Here is a 24,589-nt window from a genome sequence, read left to right on the forward strand (position 1 = left end):
ATACGGCTGAATCTTTCTCACATAAGCTCTCAGATGCATCTGAGGACAAGACGCACCATCGTACTTAGTGAAAGTGGGGATCTTGAATTTGCGAGGAATGACCACATCAGAGACCAGTCCCAAGCTTTCGAAATCCAGACCGGGCGCCTTCTGACCCTCCATAGCTAGCATACGTTCTTCCAGCAACTTGTACTTGCCATCTCTTGGAGAGTACTGTTCATTCTCATAATCTTCATCGTCGTCCTCAGAGTTGAAGAGATCAACATCCTCCTCTCCTGAATCATTTTCTGTCTCCTCTTCTTGATCCTTCGGAAGTCTAATCTTGACTCCTGCAGCCTGTCCTTTAAGCCTTCTTCCCGGGTTGATGTAACTCACAGGTTTCTTGTCTTTCTTCTTCTCGAGCAAGAGAGCCTTCAGTTCTTCCTGCCCCTTGGATAAGCTCAGCATCATCTCCTGGAATTGAGCATTCTGAGCCTGGAGATCTTTGACAGTTTGTTCGAGAGCCATTTTTCTGTTTAGAAGGAAGACCGTGAGAATATTGATCTTTTAGGATACCTGTTATGCAATGTTATGTTATGCTATGCAATGTATGAAATGTTTTCAAGGACTCCTGGAATTTAACTTTGCGTAAACCACCAAAAAGAGGGAAACTTTTATTAATAATTTCTTTAGCCAATGTTCATTACAAAAAGGAAATAATAAAAATACAATGAAAGCTCAAGTCTCCCAGGGACGGCTTCTTTTTGGGCGAAGATATGTATTGAGTCTCCGTTCCTCATTAAGCTGGCTGGTGAGCTCTAATACTTTCTTCCTTTCTGCAATGAACTGAGTCTCAAAAGTATCCCTTTCCTCTCTCAACTGGATCCAGGATCTCTTTAATTCTTCAACATCGGTAGGCATATCTGGATAAGGAATGATCTGAGGAGTACCTCCTTCAACTTCTGGTTCAACAATCAGCAGTCCGACTGCAAGGTATGGCATGACAAGTTCACGAGCTCTGGCGCGTACCCATCTGAGATAAGGTTCCATAGGAATAAAGTTTTTCTGTCCTAAAGTGCTTCTTTTCACCATGCCCCAGGCTCGTACAAATCTCTGACGGAGACCTTGGGAATCGGTGTCATAGTCAAACACAGTGCCTTGAATAATTCTTTCATGTGGACCCTCTCTTCGAGCATACCCCAACTGGCGTAGGGCTAAAGCTGGGTTATAAGTAATACCTCCTCTTATCCCCAGGAGTGGTACGTTAGAGAATTCTCCACAACGGTCAATGATGATAACATTTTCTTTGAGATGAGGACACCAACGGATGTCTGAATGGGAGAGCGACATTATCCTTTGAGACCATTTCAGATTTTGCTCATTCTTCAAGACTGATTGAGGAAGGTGCGAAATAAACCACCTAGACAATAAAGGTATGCAGCACATGAGAGTCCCTTGCCTTTTCATAGTACGGGTGTGAAGGGAATGCAAAATGTCTCCAAGCAAGGTAGGCACAGGGTTATGAGTGAGAAATATCTTAATAGCATTCATGTCTATGAATTGATCCGGGTTAGGAAATAGCACCAAACCATAGATTAGTAATGCTAGAACATCTTCGAAAGCATGAACATTCATATCTTTTAAGAACTCTCGGGCCTTATTTATCAGAAACTTGGCAAGTAAACCCTTAACTCCACTTCTTGTTACCCAATTAGTTTCAATATCGGACTTTGTCATGTGTAAAGCCGCGACAACTTCTTCAGACTTCGGAATCTTTTCTAAACCACTGAAAGGTGTTTGATCAAGGATAGGTATCCCAAGCATCCTGGAGAATTCTTCTAAGGTGGGTACCAACTGATAATCTGGGAAAGTGAAGCAATGATGTTTAGGATCGAAGAACTGGAATAGAACCCTCATCATATCTTCTTTGAAACCAGTGGTAACCAAATTGAGGAGATGACCATGTTTCTTGATGAACTGAGTCTGATCAGGAAGTTCTGACACTAAATCCTTTAGTTGAGGAGAGATTGCTACAAAATTGATCCGAATGGTCTTTCTGGAAGCCATAGCCCTGTTTCAGAGCAAAGTTAAATCCCTAAGTCCTTGAAATGGTTAGTACAATGCCATGATGTTATGATGTTATGATGTTAAGTAAACAACAAGCACAAACAAGTCACACAACAATCATTCCTAGGTTTTAAGGCTTGCATGAGTTCCATAGGTAAGTACCCTCCCCACTGAAGTTTGGTTGGTTCAACCTGTCCTAGAATAGTAACCGGGTTCTAGAAGGATCTCAAATCATTGACCTTTCCTTAAGTCTACTTCAGTGCAACACCAAGTGGTTGACCAAAGCTTCCCTAAAGTCCAATCTCAAAGAGTGTAGTATCGTGTCTCAACCAACCCCAGTCGGAACCGAAGTCAGTTATCTCACTACTTTCTAATGGCTAGGATGAGTCAATTAAGGTTCTAAAGGTCTGGTTAATGCTTTGATGACACCACGCGGAAGCCAAATTTTTCCTCAAGTAAACATGAGGAACATCAGGACATCCAAAGTGTCACATTAACCGTAGCCATCATTTTGACCATTCCAGTATACGCCGGATAGTCGCGATGATCTTTTGCTACTTACCTAAGGTACACTAGATCCGGGTGTAGGATCTTTCACTCAAGCGTAAAATACCCAAGCAATCCCTTAAAAGTAAATCAGACAATTTGAATAAGTGATCTTGTTTTTAAGGTAACCTCTCTTTTTAAGGGTCCCCAGCAGAGTCGCCAGTTCTGTCATACGGTGAACTGACTTTGTGTGTGTTTTTGCTTTGGAAAGCAAATGTCGCGGATAGCAAGAGTCGCCACCGACTTTTCTTTTATCCCATAAGGAAAGGTGGAAAAGAACAGGAAAGACCTTAATTAGATTTTGGGTTCGGGAGGTACATTATACAAAGGGAAGGTGTTAGCACCCTTTGTATCCATGGTTATCCATGGGCTCTTAATTGCTTGATCACTTATGTTTGTCTGAAAAAGTGTTTGTGAATTGCTTAAAAAATGTTTTGAAAAGAGAGTTTAACTTTGTAATGATTCTTGTACGAATGTATACAAAGTATTTATCTCGTTTAATTTTGAAAGCGGTTTTAAAAAAATATAACTTGGCAATGATTCTAGTACGAATGTATACCAAGTGGTGATTTTCTAGTATTTGCAAAGTGTGAGGTATGAAAAATGTTTTAGGTTGTGAGCCAGCAATTAAGAGTTATACCTACCCAAGGTGTTTATGGGCATTTCCTATCCTTATGAGGGTAAAACTGTCCTTACTATTGAGAAGTAAGTAGTCTTACCCTTTAGATGTAAAAGGGTCATCGTAGGGTCATCGATTGGTCATTGAAGGCAACATTTGTAAGGATACCTTAGCATTCGAAGGGACGATCATCATTTAACCGTAGGCTACAACGAAGGGTCATCGAGGGACAAAATCATATATTTGCAGGCAACATCCGAGGGACTATGATTTATTTTATAGGGACATGATGATTTAACCGAAGGGTCTTTGCTAAGTGTGTCCCCACATTCGCGGGACATGACCATAATATCACAATATCGTAAGGCAACAAAGAGAGGTCCAAGATCACATATTCAAAGGCAATATTTTATAATCAATTAGGTAGTTGTAATCGATTAGGTAATTAGGATGAATCTCCACATTAAAATCAATTAAATAATTAGGATGAATCTCCACATTAAAATCAACTAAGTAATTTGGATGAATCTCCACATTAAAATCAATTGAATAATTAGGATGAATCTCCACAAGGGTATCCCACAAATAAAGTGGAATACCTAGCAAGCTACCTTTTCGGGAGTACGTGAGCCCTTACAAAATTCAGCAAACAAGTCAGAATACCAAATCAGGGTGCAATCGAGAATTGCACCACAAAAGAAATCACAACAGTAATAGGGTCAGGTAAATAATGCATGGCTATGATAAAACATGTCAGATGAGCAAAAATCAGAACAGAAAAGTCAGCGACTGTCACGTTCGCTCCTGCCTCGCCTAGCGAAGGCTTAGCGAATACTCGCTACATGCTCGCTTAGCAATGTGCTAGCGAGCGGCTGCGGTTCTGGTTTGGATATCAGTACAATTTCAGCAAGCTTCACACCCTATGGCATCCATTACAGAGATTACATGGTTAAACATTCAAGATATTCATGCACACTTAAATTCACATGCAAAACCTCAAATATATTTATGAATTCAATTATAATATCACATGTAAATTATAACATAAGGCGGTAATAGTAATGCAAACCTGTTTGCAATTGAATTGCAATCTTGAATTGGCAAGTCGGATTGAGTTGGGCGGCGGATTGAGTTGGGCGGAGGTAACCTCGGTGCAGATGAGTTTCCTTCAGGGTTTCCTTTAGGGTTGCTCTGAATTCTCTGGGTTAGCCTCCAGGGTTTGTTGTGCCTTCTTTCTATCTCCGGTTTTCGTTCCGTTTTCGTTCTCTCCTTTCTGAATGAAGTCCTTGGTATTTATAATAGTTTTGTGACCTAATGGGCTCAGAATGAAGCCCAGAATTTTCTGGTATTCGCAAGCTTCGCTAGGCGAGTGGCGTAGCGAAGGGTTCGCTAGGCGAAGGAGTTGCTCGCCTAGCGAGCATGCCAGTTTGGGCCATTTTCTGGATTTGGCCATCTGTGAGCTGGGTCTTGGTTCCTTTAAGGTCAATGCCTTGGAAAATAAGTTGGGGTGCCTTAAAAAAATGTCTTGCAAAATTAACGGGTAAATTTTGGGGTATGACAACAATGATAGTATGATGCATGCAAATATTTATGCAAATATATACACAACATAATAATCAATGCAATAAATAGAGCAACACAAGCAACCTAAACTATCCTAGAACGCTAGGAGAGACTCGCTTAGGGAAGATGGACCAACAAGAGGTCAACTTCTCTATAAATCCCCAGCAGAGTCGCCAGCTGTCGCATCCGCGAAAAACAACCGGCGGGCTAAAACAAAACAACATAGAGCCGCCACCGTGCGTTATTTATCCCAAAAGAGGGAAAGGAAAAGCTCGAAGTAAACCTGGAAAAGACATGGTCTCGCGACCAGAGAGAGATGGGATCGGGAGTCGGTTATGCGAAGGGAAGGTATTAGCACCCCTACGCATCCGTCGTACTCGACGGAATCCACGCTCAAAAAGATAGAAGAAAGGTTGCTAAACACTGCTCAAAGAATGCACACACACACTAGAAAGAAACACAGATGGAATAAGGGGGGAGAGGGCTCGCTAGGATATCGCATCCTATGCCTACGTATCTCATCTGGAATGAGAATCAGAGCTTCCGTAGTTCGGCTCACGCACGCCAAACAAAACACACGCACAGACGCTGAGACGTCAAAACAAACACACAAATAGGCAAACATGGAAACCGAACGCCAATCGCTGGACTTACATCAGACTCCGAACCAACAAACACACTCAGGAAACCAACTGCCAATCGCTGGGCTTACGTCGGACTCCACACAACAAACACCAACAAAGGAAACTGACTGCCAATCGCTGGACTTACGTCGGACTCCACACAAACAAACACCAACAAACAAGTTACTAGGGAGTCGGGAACTCGAGCCCAATAACTGTCAAGCAAACACACACACCAAGAGAAAAAAGGGTGCCCGGAGAGACCTCGTACGGTCTCCTGCCTACGTACCTCATCTAGTATGAGGATCAGGGCGACGTAGTTCCCCTTAACAGGGAAAGAACTTCTAACCTAACCAGAGACTGGGAAATGACAAACTAGAAGGGAGACTAACTCGAGCCTAATAGTTATCATGCAAATTCACCATGGTCCTAGGTTGAAGTTTCTATCTAACTTGCACAGGGAGCAAGCTAAACCTAAACAGCATAAGCAAAGCACAAGAGCAAGCATACACACAAATAGCACACACTATATACAAACAAAGTGGGCTCACACAGGGTTAAGCTTTAGTCAAGGGGTCATGTCAACCTCGACAAACAAGCCACTGTATCAGGGTGATGTTAGCTCTTAACCCTAACATTGAGAGTTAGGGAGAAGCAGATGAAATAGGAAGTGAGGGGTGTGCCTCACAGCTCTTATCCCCGGCCTGGGAGAGCTTTGAATAATAGAAGGTGTGGGAGTTCAGAAAGTTGGAACTCTCTCCACAAGTTAATGACTCTATAGATCTTGGGTTAATATCCTCAAGGCATCAACATGTAATGTGAGCCAAGGGATGACACACTGAATAGCAGGAGATGGACTACACATGTCTTGTATCTGCCAATTGCCTTATCAAAGGACTTTTCCTGCTTAGCACAAAATTAAACACACAAAGACATTGCCTCTTAAGGAGGACTTCAGACAGGTGCCTGGCCACATAACAGGCCAGGTCTTCCAGACTACATGGAGAAGAGAGGTTATACCTAATTGGTTAAGCAACCAAGCACAAGCAAGTTCAAATTGAACTTAAGCAACTAATGTACCTGAAAACAATCTAACTCAGTTAGTATACTAGTCAAAAAGTCAAACAGAATAGTCAACAGTTAACTGTACATAGTCAAACACACAAAACAACAAGGTGCAAGGCACAAGCTCAACTCAAATGAGCTAAAAGCAACCTACAAAACAAGTCAAGGTTAGTCAACATTCAACAATCAACCAACTTTAAGCAATGTGAATCACTCTCCTCAAGGCCATATGCTTCTTATCCTGAAAACAAAACTCAAACATAAGCACCAACCTCTAGGACAAGGCCTAGGGTCAAAGAGGGGGAAATAATTCAAAACAGAACATGAAAATTGACAAGAATCAAGCTCAATCAAATAAGAACATCATCCAAGTGGTCTCATGTCCATAGCATCAACCAATTTCATTTCACAAAGCAATCATGGCAAAGCATGCAATTTTAAAGCTCATTGAAGCAACAGAATGAACAAATGCATATTAATTCAAAAATGGCTCAATAAATCTCAATAAAAATCATGGCTAAACATAACACATCACATGATCATCCTACCAAAATTCAAGGCATTTGGACAAGTTTAAGCATGGTAATCAAATTCATCAAGTCATGGTAAGCACAAACAAACTCAAATAAGACCACAATTGGTACCTCAACTTCACACAAGCCTAAAACAGAATTGACAAATGATAAATGTCCCAAACCAAATCCACAATAAACTTCAAAGTGTCTAGAATCAATTTACAAAATTTCAAGTTCATATGATAAACATCAAGCATTTCACAAATCATCTAAGTTCATGACTATCCAAAAGTGCACAAATGATCAACCAACAAAGAAAATCCAAAACAAATAAAAAATGCATCCAACAATTCTACAAAAATTCATGAGCAATCCTAACATCCAGAAGAGGCATCATGCAAAAATTCACATCAATTGGCATTTATTTGGCATGGAAAATAAAATCATCAAGTTGAGAAAGAAATGGTGTGACATACATTGTCACACCTTCATTAACCAGACCACAACTCAACAACCAGACATGAGAAAAATACAAACTCTATACCAAAATGTCCATTAAGGTGTCTATTTTAAGCATGCAAAGTTTCAAAATCATTGGATTAAAATCCATCATTTCATGAAGCAAATGGCAAGGTAGGTCCAAAATGCATATACATACACAATCCCTAAGCCAAAACAAAATTCAACAGTGCACAATTTCTGGAAAAATACTCATAAAATAGTAGCCATCATGAGGATCATCATGCAAAAAACCTCATCTCATTTGGACAATTATTCATGAAGTTATGAATTTTCTAAGTGAAGAGAAAAATAAAAATGCACATGAAAGCATGGTGTGAATGGCATGGAATAAGGAGATAAAATGCAAAGGCCATATATGGATTTGTCATGCGCTGGGAATCGAAGGGAGTGTGGATTCAAACTGAGCGCGCTCTAACGTGAAACGCTGTGTTTCACTTAAGGTCCAGGGACACGTGGTCCAATGCATGAAGAAAAAACACACAAGCGCATGCAGAGTACGCGGTGAGAGGATCAAACACAGTTCTGGATTCAAAAACCCTAAGTTCATGCAATCTTCATACGCATTCATAGGCTCAAGAACATTTTTGCACAGAAATTCCTAAAACCTATACCATTGGAATCATCTTTCAACAAGCAACATGAATCTAAAATCGATTTAACCTAATTCATCCTATATCACAAGATTCGAGCCATGAAAGTTTCATGCATGAAACTTAGATTCGACATAACTCATTCATTTCTTGATGAAATTCCACGATACAAAGCTCAGTGCATTCTACATTCAAAGATCTACCACATGCATATCCTAATTTCATGAATTGTAAGATTCGAATCCTGACCTTAAGCGAAGTGCAGAAGTGGATTCGTGACTTTCAAGCCTTGTATTATCCAAACAGGTGTTCTTCAGCTCTTGTACAATGGAATGGAAGAAAGTTTGGATGTTAATTGTGCACGATCTAGCTGGAAAATCAAACTGCCATGGATGGAGGTAGCTTGCAACAGTCCTCAAATCTTGAAGAATTCCTTTGGATCTTGCTTCCAATAGCCTCAATTATGCATGTAGATGATGATTTGATCCAAAACAAAGCAATGTTTGTGAAGATTTTTGATGAAAAAGTGAGAGGAAAAAATGTGAAGTTTTTGGATCTAGATCTAGATTTCAGAATTCTGTTATGCTAACCACATTTTCTGTTATGATTTGCAATATATATGGTCTGTTAAACATGTTTGCTAATCATGATTAGGCAAATGCAAGTGTATTAGTGAAATGCAAGTGTTATGGCAAATTGGAAATTCACCCTCATGTGCATGAAGTAGATGCTACAGTGCACGTTTTATGAGCTTAATTCAATTGAAATATGGTTTGGAGGTAAATGCAAGTGGTAGCAAGTGAAACCAATGCATAATTTTTGAATTGTAATTTTCCCTCCAAATTTCAAATGAAAAGTCCAAATTTTTTGTAATGGAAATGCATGATGTGTGATGCATGAATTGGATAGTTCATGTCAAAACAAGAATGTTGCAAAAAGAACCATCCCAATTGGCCTTATGGTTCAAAAGTTATGCATGCTTGAAGTTCAAATTTATTTGACCAAGATTGATCCATATCTCTTCAATCACAAATGGGAAATTCATGTTCTTGGACATTTTGGAAAGGTGAGAGCAATATCTACAACTTTCATGTTCAACAAAATTCCGTTTGAAGCATTTTTGGTCATGTAATTTGAAGTTGAAAACCTTTCCATTTTTGGCAATTCCAAATTACAGGTCACTTACTATTTTGGGAAAGTTTTCATCTGACCTCAAATTCTCCATTGTAGATGTTTGCAATGTCAAATGAGACTTGTATGGATATGAATGAGGCATCTCTAACCATCTCCCACCTCCAAATCCATGATTGAATTGACAGTTGACTTTGGTTGACTTTCTAGGGCTTCAGATGAATTACATCTTGACTGGTGAGCTTTGAACCTTCAATGCTTGATCAAACCATTTCAAAATGATCCCTAGGTCACATGAACTCATCTCCTTGACAAAAACCCTGATAGACATAATTCAACTGATTAGGGTTGACCAGAGGTCAAAACCCTAATCCCAAGAAATCTGATCAGGCACCATGAACCTTGATGATGATGATGAGACCATGATGATGGTGATGTACCATTTCAACCAAGATAATGATCAATCTCCTTGAGGAACCAAGAAACCCTAATTGAATCACAAACCCTCAGATGATTAGTGATCAATTCATTAAGACCCTCAGGCTTGAATCCTTTAACCTTTCCATCTTCTGAGAAAGACCTAGGAGGATGGCTTGCTCAATGTTTCCACATGACATGCAAAGATGCAATGACTAATGTCCTAAAAGATGAAATGCAATATGCTAAGCTAGTCCCAAGAGAGGAGGGCAAATTTTGAGGTGTTACACTCTGTTGTGAGGCCAAAGTGTTTTAGTCAAAAATTTGCCAAAGGGGGAGTTTGTAGATGTTTGATTGGCTGCATTTTATGGTAAAACACTAGCTGGATTCTAATGTCTTGACTGATGTCATGACATGCTGTGGAGATGTTTGTTTAACTGCATTGTGTGTTAGATCATCTAACTGTACTCTGATGTCTTGACTGATGTCATGACATACTTGAGTAGTATGCTGCAGGTGTAGTTAATACATGACTTACTGAATGTCAAACTAGATGTTATGACATTCATCCCTGTCAGCAGATACTGAGAAATAGAACAGTTGGTGTTTTTCTATAACTCAGTATTTATTTTCAGTCTGTTTATCAAGGGAATAACAAACCTGGCACAAGGCCTACTGTCTGAATGTCAAACTGGATGTTATGACATTCATCATTGACAGCATATACTGAATAATAGGCAGGTTGGTTTTCTGCTACACTTCAGTATGTATCTCAGTCTGTTCTTCAGGAGAACAACAGACCATGGCATAAGGCCTTATGTGTATATGTCAAATTGGATATTGTGACATTTACTAATGTAAGCTGATACTGAAGTATGGACGGATTGGTCCTATACAGTACAACATTTTGTACAGTCTGTTTTCAGGAAAAACAGACTTAGCATATGGTCTATGATGTGGAAGTCAAACTGGATGTTGTGACATTCATTCCTGACAGCATATGCTAAATTGTAGGTTGTTTAGTTTTTCTGTTTCAGCATTTTTCTCAGGCTATTCTTCAGGAATTCAACAGCTGAGCTAAAATCTAGGAAACTAACAACTAAGCTACAATTAATGAACCTAACAAATAGCCTATTTGTTAGTACCCTAAGATGTGGAAATTAGGTTAACTTGCGTGACCTTAATTTTAGGAAATACAAGTACAAGGCCCAAGTGCTGCAATATAAAAGGATGGCTATCCTTCATTCAGAACTCAGGGATTTTAGGCGTGAAGATTTTAGTTGTCCATCAAACTTCACTGCTGTATTTTTGTGTGTCTTGTATTAGGTGTATCTTGTGAGCCAAGCAATTATCACCTAGATGATTGCATTGGACTAGGGTGTTCATTGAGTTGTAAGTGTTGTGTCACTCGAAGCTTTTAAGCATGGGTGTTGTGTATCTTGATTAAAGCTGTTAAGCACAATCAAGAGTTGTTTGAAGTGTGACTTCACAATTGTCTTTAATCTTAATTAAAGGTTGTAATCACTGAGGTGATTGAGGGGGAGTGAGTAGGAACTCTGATCTTAGAGTAAGATTGAAATTGCATTGGGTAGGTATTAAGTGATAGGGTTAAACAGTTGGTTTAAGGTTTGAATTAATACTACTAATAGTGGATTTCCTCCCTGGCTTGGTAGCCCCCAGACGTAGGTCATGTTGGACCGAACTGGGTAAACAATTCCTTGTGATTATTTACTGCACTTATTTTTTAAGTTCTGCATAATTCTTGTCTGCGCAGAATTGGATGTCATAACATCCCGTGTGACATCGAAAGTCTGTTAACTAGAATTTCATTGTGCCATATAATCCATAGTCATATAACGCATAAATGAACACTTAATCTTCATCCTAAGAGACTTTCCAATTCATGCCCCCCCCCCCCCAAAAAAAATGATGATTATAAATGAAGAAAAAAATTGTGAATTTATTTTAAATCATTCGCCAATATCTCGTCAACCTTTGTCAACTTGGTTCGAAAAGACGCAAATTTAAAGTAAGCAATGCCTTCAAACCAGGTGTGAAGTTAACAAAGTTATGAACTACTTTGGCACATCAACGATTAATGCTTGTAATAAAACGTGCTCATGGCTATACTAATGGATTCATCAATATAGTACTTACATAATGAAACTCACCCATGACATTAATTCAAATTAGTATTCCACCTCAAGTAGTCCCCTTTCATTATATCCTTTTCCTTGTTCGTATACTAAATCATACTTTCAGACGAAATTGGATTCATGAAATGCATGTTTCCAAATAGTATGGAAATGACACAACAGTGATGCGAATCTAAGGTGATGTATCTTCATGACATGGATAGATGTCCAACCGAATCAATTAATTAATGTAATGACTATCCAACTTCAGTCAAATGCACATCCACAGGTCCATTGAAGAAATGTGCGATGAGACCTTTACCTAGAGGATCCTGGTGGAGCCCAAACCCTAAGTGCAAGCTGGTAAAGTTTCGAAGTGCAAAGAGATAAAGGTTTTAAGGTTATGATGCACGCATTGTGGTATCCATTAAAAAATAAAATAAACCCGAACAAAATTGGGGTATGACACTAATACCTTCCCCTTGCATAATCGACCCCCGAACCTGAATTTGGTTACGACGACCATTATTTTTTTTAGGGTTTTATGGATATTTCCCCTTTCCTCTTTTGAAATAAATAAAGTTTAGTGACAACTCTGTTTGAATCAATTTTTTCCACGACCATCACGAAAGATCGTATTTTTCGAGATGCGATAGCAAATAAGAGACTTCCTTGCTCGAATACACATACAAGAGACTTCATTTCCTAAACACGCATGCAAGAGACTTCCTTTAATTTAAGCAAATAGTTTAGCATATAAGATAACCACTTTACTTAGATACATGATCAAAATTATAGTAGTTGTGCAACAACCATCGAGGTTCTTAACCTCTTAAGATTTCTAAGATATACAAAGATAAGAAATCTTAAGATCTTATGCAATAACAATTACAAATGAAAGCTTATAGTTATGCTCAAAATATTATATTGCGTTGTTATTGTACACCTTCTTTCAAATCTTCAGCTTCCTTTTATAGAGGTAGAGAAAAAGTCGTTAGAGGGTTTGAACATAAGAGCAGACTTAGTGAAGAAGCATGCCAAGAGAGATGTCGGAGAACGAATTTGGTTAGAAGGATTGTCCACTGAATAATGACACATTTCACAACACCTTTCGAAGTACTATGCATCTACCAAAAAGTAGAACATGCTAAATAGGACACATCACCATTCCTTAAGCCTTGCAAAACGAAACTCTAGTTGATTCTATCCAGAAATTTAGGGCTTTGACAAGACTAGTCTATTTTGGTACAATGTACGGATCAGAGGCTCTTCAAGCCTTCAGAGTTTGAGCTGTCACCAGAGGTTGGAACACATGACCAAAGTTTGAACCTTTAAAGGATGATGAACACATTTCGAGTTATCAGATTCTGATAAATCAGAATCAAAATTATATTGCTTCTCTACATATAGTTTCAATCAGAATTAATTATATGTTTGTGATCCCGCACACTTGAACACATGTTATTATATCCATTTGTTCTTTAAGTACTTTGTTATCATCAAAATGCAAGGGATGTCAACAATCTTGTTCTAATATTTTATACATATAATATAATTTGATTATTTCAAAATTTAGATATTTATTTAAATAATTTGTTTTTAAAAAATTGTGCCCATTAACTTAAGGTGTTTGATACACCACAAAAGAAAAATATTTCCCATGACAAATAAGTAAACTAATAAAAAAAATCAATACACAATTATTATTTAAATATTTAAATCTATATTTTTCAAATAATAAAATACATTTTAATTTTACAATATCAAAAACTATAATATTTTAAGTAAAATTACAAGAGAAAAAAGAATATGAATTGACAATGTAAAATATTTTTACATTGTCAACCAATCAGGGACATGTATCCTGACAAGTCACACATTTAATTTTAAAATACTGGTATGACATGGTGGAATGTTATAATTCTATTGGATGATAGTATAAAAATGATTTACACTCACAGTGTACTACCTTTAACCTCAATTACAACTATAATGTTTATTTAAAATATAGTATATACTAATTTTTTTAATAAAGTCTACGTTCTTTCTAACTTTGATCAGGAGTTGCCACCACTCAATAATATTTTTGGTTAAATGGTTTTGTTTACATTTCATTTCTTAATAAAGTTAAAGCAAATAGATTATAAACATGTATGAATTAATTATCATATTTTCTCCTTTATTTGGAGTGAAATAATACTTCATTTTCAAAACATTAATTGTAATAATAGCTTGCTAGTAGGCAGAAGCTTTATAATTAATTTTTGGTCGGAAAATCAATTTAACAAACTCCTAGGTACCCTCTTTAACATTCCTTAACTTGTTCAATTTAACTTAAAAGCAAGAGTGCAAGACTTTATCTCAAGGCCAGACGTGCAAATTCTTCAAGATTTACATGTAATTTTTCCTAATTGACAATATTAGGAGAATTATCATTCCTCTTAATATTAGAGAAGGCATGCTTTTTTGGAAACACACAAACTCATGACTGCTCACCCTTATAGATGCTTATCACTTCACTACTATTTATGCAACTAATTTTTTCTGTGTGGACAAAACTCATGTGAAATATATCATTTCATCCCTTTTATTCTTCCATGGTATGGAAACTTATCAATACCAAAGTTACATCGTATGAGAAATTAATGAGAATAGGTTGTTATGATCCTCTAATGTGCAACATTTGCAACAATAACTATGAATCCTCCTCACACTATTTTTTACATTGCTCCTTTACCACTAAACTTTTAACTCAACGACATCTCAGGTAACTGCTTATGCTTTTAAGAGAAGAAACTTTACCATGCTTGAAACAGACTTTTATATATGATTTCTTAACCTAAATAAAGTTATAACATCATAGAAGTCATATGACACCCTATTATTCTCAATTAGACCAAGTACAACATTGTTGAGATTGAGCTCCCTTCCTATGTGAAGAAAAACCTAAATATGATTAGCCCATTTGTCTCACTTCTTTAAGTAGAGAGGATGAATTTAGGGTTAAAACAAATTGTTGGATCATCATGAGGAGCATCCACATTGGGTAAAGAGCAACACATAAGTGAGAGAGAGACACCACATACTCACCAAAAACCTTAAGGTGATATGTGTATGGGTCATCTCACTTGTAAAGTGCTCAACCTTCACTTTTCTAAGTTTTTAACTCACATTTGCATACAACCCCCCCCCCCCCCCCCCTAAAGTGTGAGTCCATCCACTATACTCCTCTTAAAACGAAAACTATTTCATTCACATACACTTGTACCCCTGTTACGGGCATTATAATGGAATATGCCGCCTCACTACTACATTGTCAAGAAGGCTTTCGATACGAGGAGCTAGTCCCTTAATTGAACCATCGACTCTGATACCACAGTTAGGTCATCACGAGGAGCATCAACATTGAGTCAAGAGCAACACATAAGTGAGAGAGACACCACATATTCACATAAAACCCAAAGGTGATAGATGTATGAACTCTCTTAATTATAAAGTGTTAAACCTCTACTTTTTTAAATAATATGAGACTTCCAACTCATACTTACACACAACTGATTTACACTTGGTTGTCCCGGTCCATTGACATATGCAAGTATTTTCACGAATGTTATTATGGATTATGTGGGTTGCGTTGACTATCCCCTTGGTAAGCATAATGCCTCGTATGCATAACTTATCTATTGAACTTGCTCATATGAGACATCCACATATACTTTGATTTAATAATGATTCCTTATTAGTTACTTGTATGTCTCATCATCTTGTTCCTTGAGAAATAAAAAATAGGTGGTTGAACATCATAGTTCTAACAAGTCACTTGCATTTTATGATAATTCATACTTTTAGAGAAAGAAATTATTGCGTATACAAGTTTGCCTCTATTGATTTATCTCTAGTAGACTTTCAATTGGTAAGATCATGTCCCCTTAGCCATTAAACCTTAACTAGAAATGAATTTTTATTTCGTAGGATCATGCTCCCTTAGCCATTTTATCAGATTTGATTATAAATAAATTAGACTTTCTAAATTTTAAATTATGTTAAAATTACTTTTATTTATGATTGAAGGTCTAAACTTAGTTGTCTATTTCTTTATTTTCTATTTTAAATTATCACTATATATGTGCTTGCGTGTGAATTTCTTTTTACGTTTCATTATTAGTGTAAAATTATAATAAATTAACTTTTATATATTTTAATTAGTTGAAAAATCTATTTATAAATTATAAATTAGTTTAATGACCTATTTACATTATATAAAATATATTTAACAAACAATCTAATTAAAAGAATAAAATAGTTTAGACTTTGTTTAAATTGATCAAACGTAATGAAATTGAATAAATCTTTTTGATTAAAACTCTTTAGTTTAAAAACTCATTTAAAAATTCGGAGGGTTTACATATAACTCAAATCTAAAAAAGAAGGTGTTTTTTAAATGTAAATTAGGTTAGTTCTAAATTGGAAAGTTGGTCGGACCGGGTTTAAATAGGTTAAGACACCGGTTTAAGTGATACTAGTATATAAAAATAAACCAAATAATTGTTGGATAAAAAGGGTTTAGTTGATTTAAGTCTGGTCTCCAGAATAGGGTTTTGCAAACTGCAACTCACATCACCATAACAACGAAGCATAGAGGGCGAAAAGCTGATACCTGATCGGTGCGAGCACGATGGGAGCAACGCATCAAGTCAATAAGCCTCACAAATCGCGTTTCTCTTCAAAGTCTTCTCGCAATATTCACAAAACCTCTGTCAAAGGTTCGTATTTTCAAGCTATGAATGCCTTTATTTTGTTTTTACATCGATTATTAATGTTAGGGTTTTCAATTGAATTGTTTAGATAGACTTGCGATTGTACAATCGTCGCGCAATGTTGGCAAAGGGGCTCGTGCAACTCGACTTCAGAGAAATAAAATGGTATCTGAATTTGAATCTGTTCCTATTGTTCATTGTGTGTTGTATTGTGTTCATGTTACTTATTTGTAAATATACAGATTCGTGAACAAAAAAAGGCTGCGGTTTTGAAAGAGAAAAGAGAATTGAGTGGATCGAAATGTCCTCCTCGAGTAATTGTGAGTAAATTTACTCTTGCCTTTATTTTTGGAACTGAATTTGATATTATATTTATGCACTGTTTTGATAAACAACTTAATTTAGAGCTGTAAATTAGATGTAAACATGTTATAAACTGTTTCCATTAGTTCTTCCTAGTAGTCGGACAAGTGCTTATGCCTTATGATAGTAGTTAAAAGCTCAAATAAGCTTAATTCGAACTAACTCTTATTTATTGCACACCATTTTGGTTTCACTTTTATTGTGTCCTTAACTTTTGTTCCTCCCAGGTTCTTTTTGCCCTTCGTGATACTGTGGATTTAGAACCAGTTGCAGTTGATCTTTTGTCATTGTTATCCAATGATTCTTCTGCGGTGCTGTCAGAGACAGTTGCTTCTTCTGAATATAGGACCAGAGTAACGGTACATCTGTCTGCTCCTTCATTCTCTGTAAATTAGTTAATTTGTCGGGTTTGCATATACAACATGGATTGTGTTAATTGATGTTGATAAGAAATACTTTTATGCTTAATATTTAATAATAGTTGTAAATATACCGAGTAATGAATTTAAAAATCTATTGTTAGAAGTTAAATATAGACATACACTTGGTTAGTCGAGAAATAAGGAACCAGTTGTAATTTAGACATCTGTTCAGTGGGTATTTAATGATGTTTTTTGTAGTCATTTCCCAACTTTGTTTTGACGGTTGTTATTTTACACCGATGTTATATACACTGCAGGTACTAAAAGCACCTCATGGTGACTTACAGTCTTGTCTGGAAATGGCTAAGGTATTATCAATTGTTTTTATTCTTCTTATCTCAAGGATTTTAGTGTGCGGATGTTGAGAATGTTGGTTGTGATTACTGTTCAACATTGTTTGTGTTGTAGGTTGCCGATCTACTGATTTTTGTCGCCTCTGTAACTGCAAGGTCTCTGTGTGAAGAAACTGATTCTTACTTTATTGATTCATTTGGAAAGCATTGCCTTTCAATATTTAAATCACTTGGTTTACCAAGTACTGCAATCTTTGTTCGGGTAAGTTATGCTGGCTCTTAGTAGTATTTTAGAACTTATGGATAAAACTTATACGAGCTTACAATCATTTCATGAAGAAATTGAGTTTTAATCATATACTTGGAATTTCCATGTAATGCTTTCAGGATTTGCCAACCGAGCTAAAACAAAGAAATGAACTAAAGAAGGTTTGTACTTCTAGTCTTGCCTCTGAGTTTCCTGAGGACTGTAAATTTTATCCAGCTGATACAAAGGATGATCTTCACAAGGTAATTATTTCACCCTTTGATGACTGAAAATTTCGATTGCACCTGCTGTATTTATCACACATTGTATGATCATTTTGATTTTCTAAGCCTTCCACTTTTCTCATCTCTGCAATTGCAGTTCCTGTCACTCTTTAAAGAGCAGAGGCTTAAAACTCCTCATTGGAGGACTCAGCGACCCTACCTCACGACTAACAAGGTTTGAATTCATTAGTTTGATCCAGACGTTGTTTGACTCAATCAATTTACATTTAGTTTCTCATATTGAGCTTATCATGTTTACGACCATAAATTACAGGTCGATGCAGTATATGATGGCAATTCTGACAAATGCACCCTTGTTCTCAGTGGTTACCTTCGTGCTCGTAACCTCTCTGTGAATCAACTGGTAATCAGCGATGTCATTCAATAAAATTTAGTTACATTTAGTTGTTTGTTGTCTCATATATTGTTTGTTCAGGTTCATGTATCAGGTGCAGGAGATTTCCAGCTAGGCAAAATTGAGGTTCTTAAGGATCCCTTTGCTTTGAATTCAAAGAAAAAACAAGACTTGATGGATTCTGATGAAATGCATGACCAGGAGGTACATATTTTTACCTAATTTTCAAAACTAGACTGGTTAGGAACTCTTAAAGGAAGTCCCCTTTAAGGTTTTGAGTTTCAATCTGATTTTGCCCATATATTATGTAAACATTAAGCAGTGTGTCAAAATGTATAATAATATGCACATGTTCAGAAGGTAAGATAATTATGTAAATATATATCTGTATGTTGAAATGTATAATATATGCGAATGTTCAGACGGTTAGTAAAATATTGTAAATTCATATTGAAATATAACAATTTAAATTGGCTCGTGCCACTCTTGGATATTATGATCTTTTTTACTCATTTAATCTTGAACCATTTATTTATATTTACACATTTACTTTTTTTTCTCATTCCCCCACCTTTTAATGTTGTAGGTCATTCGTTCTCTAGTTCCAGATCCTGAAATTCAAGAATCTTTAGTTGTCGAGAATACTCCTGATCTTATTGCTGGAGAGCAGGTAGACATTAAAATCTCATTTCCACTATTGCCATTTGTAAACTGTTGTTGGAATTTCCGCCTTAATTGCGGTCCGCCCCTAGTCCCCTTAATTGCACATTTGGCTTGCCTTCATTGCAACCCCCAACACCTTCATTGTGTTGGGTTTGAAGGGGTGAATTTAGTCCCAGTAATCCTCACCTTACAAGTCGGTATTTGTTTTGTAGGGATGAGTTAGGCCGAACCCAAAGATTCTAAGAGTACTAGTATTTTATTTATGAGCCTCCGTATTCCTAATTTCTTGATTGACATTATTTTTGTTGATGACTAGAGTATTTTCTAATTTTTTTTATAGTATAGTATGACCGAATATGCTTTGATGATTATCTTATAATTCAATCAGCTGTAGCCTGTTATCCGAGTTCACTCTTTTTCGCGTAGAATCACCCCCCCCCCCCCTTTCCCTAAACAAAGTGCTTTAACAAGTTTTTGGGTGCATTAGAGTATTTTCTAATTTTAGTTTTTTTTAGTATAATATGACAGAACATGCTCTGATGAATATCTTATAATTCAATCCGTTGTAGCCTGTTATCTAAGTTCCCTCTTTTTAGCTTACAATCAGCCTATACCTAAGCAAAGTGCTTTAACACGTTTGTGGGGGCACTATCTTAATTGCATATGTTTATTTATTTGCAAGATTGTTTTGTTTAGTAGTGTTTTGGTATGACATCATTACTTGTTGACAGACATGGCCAACAGAGGCTGAAATGGCACAGGCTGATGAAGATCGAAAGCAAAAAAAGTTAAGAAAGAGGAAGCTTCCTGCCGGCACTTCAGAATATCAGGTATGTGCCTGATACACTTCTTATATATATATATATATATATATATATATATATATATATATATATATATATATCACATTTTTTTGCTCACCAAGTATCTAGTATGGAAATTATAGGCATCTAATATTTATTTTAATTTTCAGGCAGCATGGATTGTTGATGAGTCTGATGAAGAGCAGTCGGACTGTGACAATGAGGATGATATGATGTTGGATGAAGTAAATGGGCTTCCGGGGCAAGAGGGAAATAAATATGTAGATCTCGATGGTGATGGAGCTTCACTAAGATTTGGAGATTCTGAGGATGAAACTGACAATGATTCTGTCATGATGGTGAGCTTGCTAATACTTTTGCAATACTAAAATATTTATCCTTAGCCCTTGGCCTTACTGGACAGTCTCTTGTCCTTTATTTTGTTCTATGTTAATCTCAGATAGGGTTGCATAACACAGACCCTCTAAAATGCTATAGCAGTATAGTGGATAGCGGGATAGCCATTATTGCAAAGACTAAAAACCAGTGTACAAAGTGAACATAAATACTCAAAGTATACTAGTTTACAAAATTAAAGAGATCATCATACTTATTTATATAACTTAAAGTATAGAGTAATAAAACTTAAGCCGAGAAAAAGAATAAAACAGAACCTAACATTACTCTTCAAAGGGGTTGGATTGAATTATACCTTTAAAGAAAAGATGACAGTTATAAAAGATTGTGGAATTTATCCCCAAAATTCTACCACCACTACGCTGTTCCATTATAGCACCACTAAGCGTGCTATTGACAACACAGATTTTGTTCCCGGTATTTGAACACTATGTATTGGACAGTGCTGCTTTATCAATCAATCCTTTGTATGTGGTATTATGGATATTCAGTTATTTTTGCGAATTTTGCGTTATTTCAAACATGTTAAGGACTTGCATTGTGATAATCCTGGCCCATAGCTGGGTGTTTGATTACCTTTTTCTAAATTATTGAAAGCTATTCCTTCTTTTAAATGCATGTGTACTGTGTATGTGTGTGTTTGGGATTTATTGGTGCTGGTGTAAGACTTAATAAACTTGTACCATTGAAGAAGTTTATATAGAAAATATGACTTTGACAAATCCAATGTTCATTTTTTAATTAATTGTTATTTATAAAGTTATTTTTTGGCTGCATACACAATGAAAAAGAAGCTCTATCATTACCCAATTATTTTTCAAACTCAGTGGTTATTTCTGTTGACTTTAAAAGTATATTATTCATTAATATTAAGATATTCTTCTCTCTAAGTAAACAATGTTGGATTAGTTTTTTCCTAGATTAATTTTCATTCCCTTCGTGTCAGTGGATCATGATCTATATCTTTAATTGCACAATTACTATTTTGGTATTACAGGAAGTAGACAACATGACTACAGAGAAGATACAAGATGAACTTAAGGAACTTAAAGAAGCACATGCTGCAGATGAGGGTATATTTTTCTTTCATGTTATCAGTTTTATCACTATAAATGTGTGCTGTGTGTGACACCCGCCTTTTTTTTGAGAAAGGCAAGAGAGTTTGGTAAGCACATTGTATGCAAACTTTTTTTTTTGGTTTCTACTTTATATTTCCCGTCCCGCCTTTTGCACTTTGTTGGGAATTTTTCCTTAGATACCTTATTTTTTTGTTTCCACTTTCTGGTTCCTCCCTTTTGCATTGTGTGAAATTTTTGTCTTAGATAAGCAAAAATGAACCTTTAAAGATAATTTGCTGTTTTATTGCTCATATATTTTATTTGTTGCTTGCCATTTGTTTCTTGTTGTAGAGTATCCTGATGAAGTCGATACACCATTGGATGTTCCGGCTAGGAAGCGGTTTGCAAAATATAGGGGACTCAAGTCCTTCAGGACTTCTTCATGGGATCCTAAAGTATGTTTGTCTTTTGGAGATTCTTTACATTCATACATTGCCACTTAAAAAAAAGTAATCTGACATTTCCAATTATATCAGGAGTCTCTACCCCAAGACTATGCCAAAATTTTTGAGTTTGATAATTTTAAAAGAACACAAAAGCATGTTCATGCTAAAGCTTTAGAATGGGAAGATGAAAACAGAGAGGATAATATTCCAGTTGGCTCATATGCTAGGCTGCATATCAAAGAAGTGCCCAGTATTGTTGTCTCAAAGCTACGTTCGCTTGCACAGACAACCCCAGTTACAACATGTGGCCTGTTGAAACATGAGTCAAAAGTATCTGTCCTTCATTTCAGGTGCGTATATGATATATCATTTTCTCATATTTGTTGTTGGATCATTTCAGCGCCCTCTCATCAAAAGTGGTTCTCTCTGAGTATTCAATAGATGTGTCATGAACTAAATCACTCGTGTTTTGTAGTGTGAAAAAACACGAAACATATGATGCACCCATCAAATCCAAGGAAGAGTTAATATTTCATGTTGGGTTTCGGCAATTTGTTGGCCGACCAACTTTCTCTAGTGAGTTCATAAACACAGACAAGAACAAGATGGAGAGGTTTCTCCACGCCGGACGCTTTTCAGTTGCTTCAATTTATGCACCAATTTCATTTCCTCCTCTTCCTACTATAGTCCTAAAGACAGTTGGAGATGGTGCTGCACCAGTAGTGGCTGCTGTTGGCTCACTGAAAACTGTTGATCCAGATAGGATAATCCTTAAGCGTCTTATTTTGACAGGGTATGTTTATTTATATTTTCTCAAAATCCATAAATTGAATTTTTTTACATAATATTAAATTATTTCATTATATTCTTTTTCTTTTTCTCTGTTCTTTTGTAAAACCCTATAATCTCAACAAAAACACTGGGAAAAATGTAATTATTTTCATTTCAGAATTGTGACAATAAAAATACTGTTGTGGTAATTAGAAGTTTTTGAACATTTTGTGATGCAGCTACCCCCAGAGAGTATCAAAACGTAAAGCTTCCGTAAGACATATGTTCTATAATCCAGAGGATGTTAAATGGTTCAAGGTAAAAAACAGTTGTTGCCCATTTTCTGAAACCCTTAGATATAATTTTGATGAGTTGTTCAGTATTGAGAGAACTTATTCTAACGTGATTTCTTAATGTGGGTGGTGATTGCAGCCTGTAGAGATATATACCAAACGTGGTCTTCGTGGCCGAATTAAAGAACCAGTTGGTACACACGGTATGTTATGTTCCACATCCTTACTGCCAATCTTACTATAAACATGCAGGCAGCTACTCATTTTAGGGAGAAGCTGATTATTTATTGCTTCATTAGTGATGCACCCGTGCATTCCATGTTTCTCATCTTGACTCATTTTTTAAAAATGTTTTATCGTAATTAATTTTCTTACTCTTGGAAAATGTTTAATATGGAGTTTGCTGTGCTGTCAATTTGAATTTACCTCCTACTTCAGGATCTTGTTCTTAGACGGGTAGTAATAGAAACTTATGGATAATAATGAACTAGTCAGCTAAATTATAACTATTTGATCTGCACCTTTATTGAATATTGATTGCAATGGTTGTTTCCAAAGGGAAATCTTTACTTCACTATTGGTTGTTTCCGAGAAATGATTCTCCGGGTTAATAAATATACAAAAATTAATCTTAGAGAAAGACTAATGATAATCACTTACTCAGTTTATTGTTTTGTAGACTAACTTAAATCCCCTGTGTAAGTTTCTTGGTTCATATATGAGCTTGTAATCATCACTAAGCTTCAAATAAATGCGGGATACTTTTTAATCGTAATCTGTTTATTGTGGTTCAGGAGCAATGAAATGTCTTCTCAATGGGGTGCTTGCACAGAGTGATACTGTATGTTTGAATTTATTCAAACGTTCATACCCAAAGTGGCCAACCCGTCATTTTCCTTTACTAGATTAGATTGTTGATGGGATGGCAGTTGAATTCTGTTATTGATCAAGGAGTTCAGTAGAAAGCCAATTGTATATTGATTGGGAATGAAGCTTTGGTTCAGATTGACTTCCTTGGGCGGAGGATGCAGTTTTGTGGCTCTTTATTAACTTTACAAAATGATGGCTAGAACCCCTAGCTGGTTCGTACTCTTGTGAGAGAAGATAAATTATGAGATATCATATTTTGTATTATTTTTTTTAATGATATTTGCATACAGAATATTGTGAGCAATCATATTATAATTCATGGCCATGTTTGTTTTGGGTTTTTTTTAGAATTGATTTTTATAGTACTCTCTCCCTACCTTTTTAAAGTATTAATTTTGACTTTTTATCTGTATCTAGAAACTAATCATTATTATTATTTTTTAAATAATAATTTTTTATTTATTTATACTCTTAATTATTTATTATATTTATTTAATTTTTTTTATAATAATTATTTAGTGGTAATTTTGGCAAAAATACAATTAATACTATATTGAATTTTACAAGTTGTAATTAGAAAGTTATAATTAGAAGAACAGTTTTTTTCTTTGGAATGGAAGAATATGAAATAATTTTGAAAAAAAAAGTTTACAAGTTTTTTTATAAAAAACTTCAAATTAAAATTAGATTTGAATAATTAGGTTTGAATAGTTATTTTTAAAATATTATTTTAGATATTTTATTGTTTCTTTAAATATTAAAATTTTAAAAATTA

At 35.9% G+C, this 24,589-nt stretch overlaps 1 protein-coding gene across 1 annotated transcript; it reads left to right on the top strand.

Annotated features, from left to right (window-relative positions):
- Positions 1-16,310: 16,310 nt before the first annotated feature.
- LOC127083314 (uncharacterized) lies at positions 16,311-24,156 on the top strand. The gene is made up of 20 exons (XM_051023621.1): positions 16,311-16,535; positions 16,618-16,694; positions 16,772-16,849; positions 17,120-17,251; positions 17,572-17,622; positions 17,723-17,869; positions 17,995-18,117; positions 18,236-18,313; positions 18,413-18,502; positions 18,575-18,697; positions 19,080-19,163; positions 19,888-19,986; positions 20,130-20,318; positions 21,374-21,449; positions 21,786-21,889; positions 21,971-22,230; positions 22,356-22,673; positions 22,891-22,969; positions 23,084-23,147; positions 23,739-24,156. The coding sequence occupies exons 1-20, from the start codon at positions 16,448-16,450 to the stop codon at positions 23,852-23,854; spliced, it is 2,376 nt and encodes a 791-aa protein (XP_050879578.1). The 5' UTR covers positions 16,311-16,447; the 3' UTR covers positions 23,855-24,156.
- Positions 24,157-24,589: the final 433 nt, after the last annotated feature.

The sequence above is a fragment of the Lathyrus oleraceus genome, chromosome 5 (genome assembly GCF_024323335.1).
Source record: "Lathyrus oleraceus cultivar Zhongwan6 chromosome 5, CAAS_Psat_ZW6_1.0, whole genome shotgun sequence".
Taxonomy (NCBI): Eukaryota; Viridiplantae; Streptophyta; class Magnoliopsida; order Fabales; family Fabaceae; genus Lathyrus; species Lathyrus oleraceus.

Excerpts from the sequence above, each read along its gene's own strand:
- LOC127083314 (XM_051023621.1), top strand. The coding sequence starts at position 16,448 with ATGGGAGCAACGCATCAAGTCAATAAGCCTCACAAATCGCGTTTCTCT. Across the intron at positions 22,231-22,355 it reads GTATCTGTCCTTCATTTCAG|TGTGAAAAAACACGAAACAT; the intron begins GTGCGTATATGA and ends CGTGTTTTGTAG. Across the intron at positions 22,674-22,890 it reads AAGCGTCTTATTTTGACAGG|CTACCCCCAGAGAGTATCAA; the intron begins GTATGTTTATTT and ends TTTGTGATGCAG.